At 45.1% G+C, this 14224-nt stretch overlaps 2 protein-coding genes across 2 annotated transcripts in view; one reads left to right on the top strand and one right to left on the bottom strand.

Moving 5' to 3' along the window:
* Window positions 1-7061, bottom strand: part of MINDY2 (MINDY lysine 48 deubiquitinase 2) — a 30315-nt gene extending 23254 nt beyond the window's left edge. Inside the window, exon 1 of the mRNA XM_079318480.1 lies at window positions 6292-7061. Coding sequence (XP_079174606.1) covers window positions 6292-6951 — 660 coding nt within the window. The 5' untranslated portion in view covers window positions 6952-7061. The remainder of the gene's footprint in view (window positions 1-6291) is intronic.
* A 1357-nt stretch (window positions 7062-8418) lies between these two features.
* ADAM10 (ADAM metallopeptidase domain 10) overlaps window positions 8419-14224 on the top strand; it is a 35803-nt gene continuing 29997 nt past the window's right edge. The window contains 1 exon segment of the mRNA XM_079318475.1: window positions 8419-8689. Within this exon segment, the coding sequence (XP_079174601.1) occupies window positions 8635-8689 (55 nt within the window). The 5' untranslated portion in view covers window positions 8419-8634.

Below are 14224 nucleotides of genomic sequence, written 5' to 3'. Positions count from 1 at the left end.
CCACCTACTTTTCTGGGTGTGGAGAAGAAGGAAGAAGTAGAAAACCAGGAGATGAAAGAGCAATATACATAAAGCCTTTGATGCAGCGCCCTAAACTCAAATATACAGTATAGCAACACACTAACTTCATTCACATTGTGATGGAAGAGGGTTTTCAGTATGAAAACTGAGCTATTTTAGTAACTTTGCAGTGAAAATGAGGTGTGATTGGGCTACAAGTGTCTTATCAATTTTAATTGTATTTGACAAAAAGTAAATGTCTTAAACATATGAATTCACAATTCATTAAATTTGGGAAAAAGAGACCCAAGTTAATATGGCTTTGTTATTTACACTCTAATAAATACGTCCTTTCTTGGGGTAGAGTTCACATATGCCATACATTAATCAACCCAGAGATGGTAGTACTGGGATCTGGGAATTAAAGAAGAAAAATCAGGCATGAATGCATGGCACATGGTTTTTGAAAATATTAAATGAACGAGAACCGATTGTAACTTCCAAAACATAGCTCTTCCCAAAACTAATAGGCTAAATGCTTTCATACTCTTTGATCCTGTTCACAATATTCATACTGAGGATTCACATAAATACAGTGTACTGAGCCATGTAAACAACAGGACTCCAAGTTCAAAAAGCTGCTTCTTAAGCTCCCAGTTGGGACTGGCAGCATTCAAGCCTTAGCAAACACGAGCTGTGCACACCCCTGAGCCAGGGCCCATCACAGCTCCGAAGGCACAGAGCAGCATCACTCCACCAGCCCTGCCTCAAGTGCTACAGCACAGACATGCCAGTACAGTATGAAGAATATTAGCACTGCTCCCTCAACTGTTAACTCTGAGGATTGAAGTTAGGTCTTTTTATTATTCATTTAAACCATCTGCAGCAGCTCAGCCAGCACTGCTTTGGGGTTTCTGTTCTGCACCATATTTGGAACCCCTAGAAGCATGTTTACATGACAAACACCAACTCTAAAGCACAATTACACGGTTCACCTATATTTGAGCTCTATGTACAAATAGCACAACATATTATTTATATCACTGGTTCACAAATGGAACTTTCCCCCACAATTGTAAAGCTTGTAATATATTTTTTTTTACTGCGGAAAAAGCAAAGTGGTTTTACTCATATCTCAGGGATCTCTCAAAGCTGGGTATTTTATCTACGTTTCAAAATTAACTGCTTGATTAAATGCTAAGCAAGTTAATTGGTTACTTGATGGCATAATTTTAGGGCTGGCATCTGTAGTGGGACCTTGATTACACCTTTAAATGGGGTTTTAACACTGTTTTAAGTACTTCTGAACTGAGCTGACTTAAGGATGTAGAGAGAACATGACATTTCCCAGCTGTTCAGAGCTTCATTGCAAGCACTTAAGTGGCAGGAAACGTACAGTGAAGAGGAAATGGGAGAGCAAAATAACTTGGAACTTAAGGGAGAGCAAAACATCATACAGAACCACAGTCATTATCCAGATAAAACAACAGAAGAAAACAATGTAAGCAACAGTAGTAGAAGCTGCTGTTGTCTATCACAATCTATTATTTTGAGGGATGCATTTCTGAGGAGGTTTCAATGTTTAGTTGCTAGATTTTACATCAATTCCACATTTTAGGAAAAATGCATTTCCTCAACTCCCACCCATTTCCTGCACCCCTCTACTGCAGTTTCCTGGTCTTTCCTCCTGTCGGCTCTTTCTAACTCTAGTACATTTTACTTCCTACAGTCAAGAGTGGGAAACTTAATCCTTCTCACACAACTACAGCATGACATGCAGTTGAGGCATATTTTAATTAAAAGATAAGAGTGGTAAACAAATTTTCAAATGGAACAGACTGTCTAATAAAACTTACAGAGTTCCTATGAATTAGTCTACAAACCCCAAAACTACATAACACTAATTTTCCACCGTATTCTTCTACACCATAGAAGGGCTTGAAAAAAATTAAGTGATATAGTCATGCACAGAGGATAACACTTCTGAAAATACTATGAATATCAAAAGGGTCCAAGAAAATTTCTAATGGCTTATATAATAAGTCTTATATAAGACATAGAGTCTCAAAATAAGTTTATCTAAAACATGCAACTCGTCTGAACACAGTGTTCCAGAGAGGTAACGGTAGCTTCAAGCAGCTTTGACAAAAACCAATTAATATTCTTTGCAGATAAGTGCCACTGGCCTGGCAAGAGCAGCTTCATGAAGCTGCCACAGGACAGTCCCACTGTGTGCTGCCAACTCCAGGCCCTCAGCCTGTCGCCCCCTCAGCCTGTCCCCCTCCTCAGCCTGTCCCCCTCAGCCTGCCCCCCTCCTCAGCCTGTCCCCTCCTCAGCCTGTCCCCCTCCTCAGCCTGTCCCCCTCCTCAGCCTGTCCCCCTCCTCAGCCTGTCCCCCCCTCAGCCTGTCCCCCCCTCAGCCTGTCCCCCTCCTCAGCCTGTCCCCCCCTCAGCCTGTCCCCCTCTCAGCCTGTCCCCTCCTCAGCCTGTCCCCCTCAGCCTGTCCTCCTCAGCCTGTCCCCCCCTCAGCCTGTCCCCCTCAGCCCCTCGGCATGGGCTTGCTCCTTAAACTAAGAACTTCTAACTAGAATTTTTTACTCTACCTCTTCTCGGCACATGAGTTTGGAAACATCTAAGCAAGAAAATGGTTATATAACATTTACTTATGTAATTGTCATGATACCTAAATAGGTAATTCATACAGTTCTGGAAGTTACCAAAATTTTAGTAAAACTAGGTGTGTAGGGAACAACTCCTTCCATTTCTTGAGAGGATTATTGCACAAAAAACTTTCAAAGACATTTCCAAATATGCAACTGGCATTGTTCTCTTACAAAAGGACAAGATATCCCATATGCACTCACTTCTCAAGCCAATATTAATAATATTTATACTCAAATTGAATAATGTTTTCCCTATGCTAATGTTTTAAAGTCTTCCCTGGACATTTCAGATACATTACATGTAAAGGCTCACACAGTTTTTCAGCAACAAGACATCACACCCTAGGCAGGAAGCACAGAGCAGAATCACACTGCACCTCACTAAGCTTTCAGCATCTGGTGATTCCCACATTCCCCCCGCCCCAAATTACACTCGAAGAAGTGCCAGAAGTTATCAGAAAGTGTTGCATGAACTACAACACATCTTTGAACTAGATCACAAAAGGCACTTAAAAAGCAAACTTTGCACATAGGGAGCGACAGGCCTCAGCAAAAACTGGGCAATCTCCAGAATTTAAATAAGCTGAAAACCAGTGTGCTACACTACATCAGAGGACACAACTCATGCTTGTAAATACACTTGAAAGTGTTTGTTTCAATCTGTACTTCTGCTTCATTTGCATCACGCAAGTCTAAGTGGTTACAACACTATTTTGCACAACAGCTGCTTTTCCAAGCTGATATCGTAGTGCTTTTGTTTTCCTTCTTAGAACAACATTTCTGTAACACTTCTTTAGCGGAACTCCTCCTTAGCTCTCCCTCCTACAGGCTCAACTGCAAGTTACACTTAGACAGGCAGACTGCAAAAACTCTTCAAAAGAAAAGTAATTTCATCATTTTAATATTTAAAATACAGCTTCTGCAATCTGCCACCTCAAAGTTTTATACATCCTTTGAAAGCAGTGGATAAAAGAGAGGTAGCAGCCTTATCACAAGCTTAGTTCCAAAACCTGGTATTTTCAAAATGGAATTTGAACAGTCACAGTGGGTGCTGCTATTTCAGAATCTCCAAAACCCCAACTGCCAAACCAGTACTACACTTAAGTTGGCTGAGACCAGATCCAGCCACAGGATGACCAGAACTCTCAATCCTGTCAGGACAGAGTTCTGAGAAGGAAAAATGCTGCCTGATAGAGGGAATAGAACCCAAAGCATAACTGTTTAACTTCTTATGCCCTGTTGTGATTCTATTTTCCCTCCTCATCTTCTTCTTATGCCCTTTTCCCCCATTTCACGTGACTTCTTTTCACCTAATACGTAATACGGTATTCTCACTCTACTTTTACCTGTTTTCATCTTTCAGTCTGCCTTCTTGTTCCCAAATTATAATTACTCAATCCAGTCTAGTATTTATCTTGGTTTAGGAGGAGTGAGAAGGTTTAGGAGGAGTGAGAAGGCCCATCACATATAGCAAGCTACTGCCAGTGATGTACAGATGAGCTGCCACCCCAACCACTGTCAACATAGTTCTTGACTATGAACTGGGGAAAAGAAAGGCCAATTTGTAGAGGCAGTAATTAGGAAAATCAATTACAAGCAACTACAATCTATAACCAACTAACAGGAAAACCCTCAAACCTATAAATAGTAACTCATGATGACAGTTTCACCAGTTTAACTGCCTGTCTGCAACTCATGTAAATTCTGCTGAGGTTTTACATAGACAGAACTATAGAAAACTTCCTGTAATCTGAGTAATAAGAAACAGTAGGGCACTCCCCCAAGGGGTGTTTTGGTTTTTGCCTGTTTATAAAACTGGGCATTACCTTAATTCTCACTAATGTAACATTTGATCCCAGTAGAATGTCAGTTAAAATTCTGGTTGGAGAGCAGCAGCAGAGGGAAAAGGAAGGATGTTAAGGAATAAAATCTCCAAAAACTTGAATTCAAACAACAGGACCAGTGCTGTCCCATTTATATCTTTCATTAAATCAAAGATTTAAAAGGAAGATCTTGTAACTAGCAGTTTCTTTTAAAATGCCCCCCCAAATGATAAGGAATGGCAAGTTTTTCAAGTCACCTCTAGACACCAAAGAATGAGCACAGAAAGCAAGTGTTCAGTACTGAAGCCTGTGACAACATTCACATTTTTGAGGACAGCAGAACCTAAATAAGGCAATACCTTAAAATCACACACAACTTCCCTCTACTGCTTTTACTGATGCTTAAACATCAACATCACTGTATCCAGAGTTTTTCTCCTAATACCTGAGCTAGTCTGCTCAAAAGAACATGCAGAAATTGTAACTCAACCAAGAGCATTCATCTTCTGCAGTTACCTGCATCTAAACAAATTTCTTCTGATAATGTATTTCCATTTTGATCTCTTTCTAAGTCACCTGTCACACTGCAAACAACCTCTTACTCTTCCAATACCAAATTTCTTCTCCTCGCTCCTACAACACAAAAGCCACTCCTGTAAAGCTTTCCTATTTCAGGACTCCATTCTATCAGCTCTTCAGTCTTCCAGGGCTGAACTGCCAGCAGTTCCTGAGATGTGCCCTTCATTCTTGTTCTGCAATGTACATAACCTGACAGCTTTCCTCCAACAGATTCTCCTTCCACATTGAAATGTTAATAACTACATTATGCCTTAGATTTTAATTACTTAAAAGATTGGAAAAAGAAGTTATTTTAAGACTAAGGAAAGTCCACATCCACAATGGCTACAGAGCACAAGAACTTCCAGGTCTCAAAGCTGTACTTGATCACTATCTTATTTACTTTAATTTAAATACAATCTAACTGCATAACTGTATGAATGTGTCCCCATTACTCAGGCAGTTACTTGCACAAATCCATACTTTGTACAATTCCTCATTTTGTACAACTCTACATACACTTTATTATACGAAACTAACCTATTTTCCAAAAATATCCCCTATGTGCTCAGTGCTATAAATACCAATCTTTACTTACTAGAAACCTGTACACATCTGCAAACTATTATATATAATATATTGTTCAGGTTAGTAAACATCATCTAGATATTTTAAGACAACAACGAAGTAAGTCTATACAACAACAGCATCTAAGTAGTGTATCGGCAACATACTGCACAGCGGTGTTTATTTTCCAAGTTCTATATGTGAGACGTGCTTAACAGCAGAATAAGCCTGGGTACTCCTTGGAAGAATCATAGAATAGTTTGAGTTCAAAGAGACCTGAAAGATCGCCAAGTTCCAACCCCTCTGCCACGGGCACGGCCACCTTTCCTTAGGCCACATTGCCCAGAGACCCAACCAAGCTGGCCTAGGACACTGGCAGGGATGGGGCACGCTGGGCAATCTGTGCCAGTGCTTCATCATCCTCACAGGGAAGAATTTTTTCCTTATATCTAAACTTGCCCCTGTTATTTTAAAGCTATTCCCCCTTGTCCTGTCACCACATGCCCTTGTCAGAAGTTCCTCTCCAGCGTTCTCCACAACGTCCTTGTCCTAAACGGCACGAACTTGCCGCGGTGCCCTCACGCTCAGGAGCCCGAACGCCGCCGGCGCCACGGGAGCCGCCCGCGCTGCCCGAGCGGCACCGCCCGCCCGGCCCCGCCATGGCGCCCGCCCGCCCGGTACCTTCCAGGCCAGCAGCAGCACGTTCATGATGGCCAGCAACGGGCAGGGGCCGTTCTCGTTCTGGGTGATGACGGGCGTGTTCTCCTCCTTCCAGCGGACCCACTTGATGTGATAGACCGACTGCCCCGGGAAGCGCTCCTTGGAAGCGGAGAGGAGCTGCGAGCCCGCCGCCGGCCTGTCCCCTTCGGGCTCCGCGGCCGGGCCCCCCGAGGAGGCCCCCGCCACCACCGCCTCGTCGGCGTCGCTGTTGAGCTCGGAGCTGCTCGGGCAGCAGGAGTGCAGGTTGGAGAAGGACTCCAGCGAGTCCAGGCTGCGGGACTCCTCCCCCGGCGGGCTGGGAGCGCCGCTGCTCCCGGAGCCGGCTCCCGCGGGACCGCTCTCCGAGGCGGGCGCCGCTCCGGGACTCTCCGGCACCGCCAGCCCCGCGCCCTCCGCCGCCGCTTCACCCTCCGCGGCCCGGGAGGGGGACGCGGTCCGAGGGGCCGCGGCGGGAGCGGGGGCCGGCGGAGGAGAAGGGCTGCGCCGCCCGCCGCCCTCCTCGGCCTCCCTGCAGCCGCCCTCGCCCGCCGCCGCCTCTCCCAGGCGGAGCCGGCTGGCAGCGCCCCCGCCGCCCGTCTGCAGCGAGCCCGGGGGCGGCGGGGGCTGCGCCAGGCTCTCCATGCCCGGCCCGGCCGCTCCGCTCTCTATTGGCACCGCAGCGGCTGCGCCTCCGCCCGCAACGCCCGCGACGCCATCACAGCAGCGGCGCCAGCCCCGCCCCGCCGGGGACGTGCGGGCGGGGGGGGAGCGGCCGCGGGTCACGGCGGGCCCGGGGCGGGGGGGCCGGGGCGGGGCGGGCAGCGGCAAGGGGAGGGAAACAGGTGAGTCCGGCTCTCCCCAGTGCTCGGTGCTTTGCCTTGCGGTTTCCTAGACAGTACTATAACAAATACGGCTATGGTGAGTATAACAGACAACTTGAACAATTTGTTTGAGTAGCCTAAGTGAAAGAGAGGAAACGTATGAGAAAGAAATTCTTTACTGTGAGGGTGGTGAGGTACTGACACAGGTTGCATAGAGAGGCTGCAGATGTTCCGTCCTGGAAGCATTGAGGGTCTAGTGGGAGGCATCCCTGTCCGTGGCAGGGAGCTGGAACGAAATGTTCCTTGAGATCCATTCCAACCCCTTAACGTTCTGTGATTCTGTAAGAATTAATGTGGGTGTATTACTCAGACTTTACCCCAGTGAACCTCTCCTCTCCCTACAGAAATCTTCCACTTTTCATGACAAATTTTAAATAGTCTTGGGATGATACGGATTTATCCTCTCATTTTATTCTCAGCGGCTCTCTAATTTGAACAGTGTAAACACTTGCATCAACTTCTGCAGTCTTACTTGACGATCATTCACTGTAATTCTACATTCTATGTGCATTTCCATAACACCTTTTCTCACCTATACCAGTGTTCAGAGGGAAGTTGTTTTTTATTTTGACACAGCAATAGGAATAGAAAAACACAAATGTAAAGGGCTGACAGTAAACTGATGAACTTGGCACAAACTCTAATATAAAAAATAAATCTTTTGAGATGGCACAGTTGATGGAAGTATTAGCATAAGGACAAACAGGAGAGGAAATATTTTGCTCAGGTGTCTCACATTTGTATTTCCACGGGAGGATTTTTCTGTACCCTTGAACTGTGAAGGTTGTTCAAGACAGTCTCAGAATGACAAGTCCGTGTTCAGTGGGGACACTGCAACACTTCACAACATGTAGAGCATCGGGACAAATCGGTGACCTAAAATAAAACTCTGAAAGTAAGTAAATTATTTTGTGCAAGGAAAAAATGTGTATCTGGTTAGGGGACGAAGGAAACCAGGATGAAACGCTAAAAGTAGATTAGTTTTCTGCAAGGAGAAGCCATATAAGCGGTAAGGGGCCAAAGGCCGGCAGCCCGCGCGGTGTGTGCGTGCCCCGCGGCGGTGACGGCTCCGCAGCCGCGGCCCCGGAAGCGGCGGGAGGCCCCGCCCCGTGCGGCCCCGCCCCGTGCGCGCGGGGCGGGCGGGGCCGCGCGCTCTGGGCGTGTCCCGCGGCCCCGCCCGCCGGCGGCGTCTGGCGCGCGCGAGGGCGGAGGGAGCGGCGGCGCGTGGAGGGGAGGGAGGGAGAGGGGGCAGCGCTGCCGGGAGAGCCGGCGATCCGCGGCCGTTCCGTGGGCGGGAACAGTCCTCCGGAGCGGCGGGGGACAAAGCGGAGGGAGGCGCCCGGCTCGCCCCTCCCCATCCCGCCCGGCGCCGGTCTGGGGCGGATGTGCCGTGGGTAGGCGGCGGCGGCGGCGGCGGTGGTGGCGGGGCCTGCGCCCGGCGGAGATGGATCTGGCGGGGACGATAATCCTGCTGTGCTCCTGCGCGGCGGGCGCTGGAGGTGAGGAGCCGCCCGGCCTCGCGGGGCCCTGCTTTGGGGCCGTCTCCCTTGCTCTCTCCCTCTTTCTTCTCTCTCTCTTTCTCTCCCGTCTCCGGGGCCGGGGGCGGCGGGCCCCGCTCTGCCGGGCGCCCCGGCGCCAGGGCCGCGGCCGGGCCGCCAGCCGGGCTCCCCTTTCCGCCTGCCGCTTCAGCCCGCCCGGGCCTCTCCCCCGCCGCCCGGGGCCGGCCTGGCGCCCCCGCCCCTTCCCCGGGACTTTCCCCGCCGGGGACCGGGTCAGTTCCCTCCCCTCTTCTTGCCCCTCGGGTCCTTGTCTCCGCGCTCGGCTGTGTTTGTTTTCTTCTCCCGGCTCCGCGTCCGTCCCTCAGGACTTCCCGCCCGCTCCCTGTGGCCGCTTCCCGGCTCCCTTCCCTCGCCCTCGCGGCCGCTTCCTTCTCTCCGAAACCAGGAAGGACGGGCAGGTGGAAAGTTCAGCTTAAGGAAATAAACGACAGCCCGGGTTCTTCCCGAAGTGCGACTGTGACTTGTGTTTATGGGGACGTGTAACTGTATTGGCTCCGTTAGGAGTTGTTTCTCGGCATTAGGAACTGGGCAATTTCTCCACTGCGCTTGGTAATGTTTAATTGGTCAAGTCATGGCAGGGAAAATAGTTTCGACTTCGTACAGAAAAAGGTTTCGGGAAGGGTGGACTTGGGAGGGTGTTTCCAGAGTACTGTGGGTGGAACAACTGATAAAGACTTATTTCCTCTATTTCATTTGGCACCTCTCTGATTTTTCTGGGCTCTGCCTCTGTGTGCATCAATATGTAAGTTTATTAACAAAGAAAATAGCGCTAAATGCTGTTCTTTCGCACATTCTCAAGAAGTAATATCAAACTATGGGAAACTTCAGTAGGTTGTACTTGTGGCTAAGCTGTGAGATAAAAAGCAGGGTGATATGCATGGTCAGAAGCCATCCCGTTATTTATATGATTAGCAGTGGGATACACAAAAGCATTTACATTTTTCTTTGTAAACTTTTGTAAGCTATCAAGATATTTCAGACTTAATTGTTGGCATGCTTTCAAGGCCTCTTTGTTTTCTGAACTAAATGGTGCTGGCACAGAACTAACTCAAAATAATTCGTTAACCAATTGTGAGGGTTGTTTTCACTGTTTAATTCCAGGCAGGCAGTTGTGCCTTAAAAATGTGTAGTAAGCCTGTAAAGTGCAGTCCTCTGGATACATATAAGAAAATTCATAAAATGTATTTCAGAAATTCCTGTTAATTTTTTTTCTTTGAGAGAAGAATGGGCACTTTCAACATTTCTGGGCACTAGGAAGCACACCTCACTAAGAGAGGTGCATATCTTTGGTGTGTAGCAGTTCAGGTAAATCTTTAAAGAAAGATTGATAATGCTGGATAGAAATCTAGTGATAATGCCAGTTCACTTCTCTAAAATATCCAGAACCTTTTTGGTGAAAGCCTGAATGTAATTATGAAAGACTTACCACAGTTGTATGTTAAAAATAGCCTTTTAAGTTTAGGAAGGTCTATTTTACTTGTGTTTGTATTTCTAGAGTTTCTTGTATATTGTAAATGTTTTTATTTATTGACAAATAGGATTCTTCATTTGTATTTTTCCTTCTAGGCAGGCATTAATATCTGTGTGAAAAGGGCAAGTTCGTGATTCTTAAAGAAGTTACTGTGAGAGCAGTGCAAACTGGAAAGAGCTGAAAAGAACTCATCAATTTGCATTTTATTTATGTGTGGTGCATCTGGCCTCATTAATTTTACAGACATCTTGAAGCTAAGTTACATTTATCAGTAAAGTCATCTGGTTTTAAGCCACGTAGGTATTAAATAGTAGTAATTTTGGAAATTCCATTAATCTACACTTTAAAAATAATTAGGGGTTTGTATGTTGGGTCTAAGATTGGAGTTTTTTACAGGACACCTGAGTTTGAACTCTCAGAATTATGCAAGGCTGTGCCTGTGTACTGTGCAGGCACTCTACGTACTCAATTGTAATGATCTTTATATATAAAGGTGTAGAATAACAGAAGCAACTGTAACACTAGCTCACAGCTAAGTATGAATCATAAAATCAACTTCTAAAAAATTATGCAGCATAATCTGGATGGTTTATTTGAGAAGGTTTAGTGAAATCTTTGTTTTGTTTAAAAAAATTATTTTCTGTTGTAGTTTGTTCTTAAAATTATGTGAAGGGAATGAAATCAAAAGCAATCAGTAGTGCTGCTGCACTGGTGAAATGTACTGCAGTGTCTGTCTTGGGCTGCTTCACAGCTTTTGGTAGGTTATGTCTGTGTGGTTAAAGCAGACACATTATTAGAAGTTTGGCCTAATAGGCCCAGAAACCTTCTTGATCAGGTTCTGCTATCAGATCACTTCTAGTGTTCCCTTCTGCTTTCTTGGCTTCCACTGCATAAATACTAGCTTCACAAAATCAGTGGTCCAGCAGGTCAGTTTGAGTACTGTTCAAATAGTATAAGAAGGAAAAGCCACTTCTTGTATTTTCTTTCTGATGGTCCTTAAGGAAAGTTAGAAGTTAGCTTCTGGTATATGGTGTCTTGAGATAGGGTATATGTACCTTGACTTGTAAGAGTTGTTTTTTTTTAAATGTGAATCTCAGCATTTTCCCCAACACCCCTGGAATTGCTTATCTTAAAGGATCTGTTCACTCACTGGTGCTGTCATGAATTTTGATGTGTGTGAAGTGGTGCTTAAGTTGGGTAATATTATTGGCAGCTTCTTGTAGTGTGCTTTATTGCATGTGATGAAGATGCATGCAGGTATATTAATCAGTACTTAATTATCCATATATAATGATGCTCATAGAGGAATGGCAATAACTAATTTAACCTCCCCTTCTACTGAAGGGTCATTAAAAAAAAAGGGAATGGTCAATAGCAAACACCAAGGAGAACTGTTGAAGCCTCTAAAAAGCTGGGATTTAACAAGAGTGACCATGCTTTGGCTAGGCTGATCAAATGTTAAATATCATTGCAAATCTATGATAAATAGTTTGTTGTCACTGGTACAACACACTCTTTTATATTGCTAGGACTTCCAAATTGTATCTTAGTGTCTTTTGCTGCTGGATATTGAACTACCTATTTCCCAGTAAGCATGGGAAAAATTCTGCTTTTTTTCTGGACACATGGGGGAGTTGTGAGAAGGCATTTATGAGCTATCAGCATCTGAGTGATTTTGTTGTGCTCTTACTATAAATTGAGAGAAACAGTAGCCATCAGAAATATGGCAGCACTCAGCCTCCAGCATTTATTTGGAGTTTAAAACAAAAGCATTATGGTTGGGACAGTGTCTAGTCGAGACAGCTGTCAGATGTTTGTTTCAGAAATGCCTGTAGTAATTCAAAATAAATTAAATCAGGTGTTTAGTTGTTTTGAAATGCTGTTGCCCAAAAGCCTCAGACAGCAGTTTGTTTATACTTTTAAAGGATGCAAAGGTTCATTTTTGCAGTATGGCAGAGCCATTGTACTGAGTTACTGCTGTCTGGTGGTGCTGCCCTCCCACCTCTCCTCCTGGCATGGGAAGTCAATCCAAAGGAAAAAAAATTAATCAGTTTCTACCAGATGTGTAACTAGAGTTGCTTTATTGAGTAAACCCAGGCCTAATGGGGAAGAAGAACTGGGGCTTTCACAGGGTGGAGAGGAAGAGAGTCAATAAAAAGCAGACATCTGCTTGCACTGGTGTTGCCTTACTGTCTGACCATGCCCTAAATTGAGGCCTCAGTGAAGGGAAATGATCCTGACTTGACTTCTTGATTACATGTTTTTCTTTCACCCAAAACTCACTTGACCAGTAGAGAGAGAATATTTTTTCAGCTGAACCTAGTGCCAGTGCAAGGGAAGAATGGGAACAGAGGAGATGTAAAAGGCAGTTTGAAACAACAGCCTGAATAAATTCTTCAGAGAAGTCCAAGTCAGGAGGTATATGGTAGAATTTCTGACTTGCTAAATCTGAATGCAGTGTACATTCTTCAATGTCCCATGGAAAGGGAGCTTTTTGTATATGATAGATAAACTCTGTGTTGAAAACAACTTGAAGCAAAAGTTGCTTTGATTGTCTTAATTAAAATTATAATAATAATTCTCTACAAGATGTTTATCACATGCTGGCATTTTGAATCTGCAAATTAGTGATGATGCTTGCAGTAATAAGACTTGTCTGGTGAGTTAGCTTGGCTTCTGAACAATTTCTGATACTCTGTCAGGTTGTATTCTGTGATTTTTTTCACCCCCCCTAACAAACTTGAGTTGTGCTTGAGCTATTTGCATCTGTCATGCAAGTCTTAATGGGAGTGGTTTAATGCAAACTTCATATTTTAGAACCAGTGTGTGCTTGATTTATCCTCTTATGGGAAGTTGAATGTTATTCTCTTTTACAATGATGTGTATAAAATTAATAGATATTTATAATTATATGGGTAAACTTACAGTGCTGTTTATTAGTAGCAATTTTTTTTTTGTGCATGGAGATAGCTTCCATAAAAATTGCCTTCCAGAATCTTCACAGACACCGAGATTAGTCTGACCAGCTGTAATTCTCCAGGCCCTCCTCCTTGAAGATGGGGATGATATTTGTCAGGAACTCCCCTCTATGACAGTAACTTTTTAGAAGGGTGATAGAAGCCTTAAAATGGTGTCAGTCAGACCCTTCAGCACTCCTGGCTGCATCCCATCTGATCCTGTGGGCTTCTGTATATCCAGGTGGCTGAAGTGTTCCCTCGCTCATTGCAGGAGCTGCTTCTCTCCTGCAGGCTGGGGAGGGTTTGTCTTGGGGGGAGAAGCTCTTTGAGGTTTTCTCTGGGGAAATCACCAACCAGGGAATCATTTAGCACATACCACCAACAACTGTTACATGTGTTTGCTCACCTTGTGGCAGGAAGCTTACAGCTAGAATCACATGGATGATCCAATTTAGCCTTTGCATGAGGCTGGTTTGAAGGTGAGAGTACATCCTCAGACTCCATACCTGTCCAGTGGGATTTGTTTGTTCACAACAACAACAACTGTAGATACTTCACAGCTCTCTAGGGATCCTGAAGAGTTGTATATCTGCACACACAAAACATCTTTCACAGGGACTGGCACACTGAGACATTTGCCTAAATGCTCTGCTGGTTCTGTTTAAAGTCCTTCCCCGTGAGAGTAAAGCTTCGTTCCTGCAGGGAATTTGTCATAGGAAATGCCACATCTAGTTTAGCAAGTCTTTGGAAGACTATACTGTCAAGTTCAAAAGCCATCCCCTTGTCACTCTCTGATGTCTGGATCCTGAAGGGCTTCTGTCTCCTCGCTTAGTGTTTAGGTGAAGTGTAATGTTGTCTTATTCCACCGGATTGCCTGGAAAGGCATCACACTGTCTTTGTTTTGTTAATGGCAGCATGACACATGGAATTTATAGGGCGGTTCCCATAAACTACATTTAGGAGTCATGGTTCTGTGTTTCTTGTTGCAGGTTTCCTGGTTGTATCCTTCATTGAAAAGATCTTTGTCATGCAATCTTTGTTAAAAAA

The sequence above is a fragment of the Erithacus rubecula genome, assembly GCF_903797595.1.
Source record: "Erithacus rubecula genome assembly, chromosome: 14".
Lineage (NCBI taxonomy): Eukaryota > Metazoa > Chordata > Aves > Passeriformes > Muscicapidae > Erithacus > Erithacus rubecula.
The sequence above is the reverse complement of the archived record's forward strand: the minus strand, read 5'-3'. Positions and strand labels throughout refer to the sequence as shown.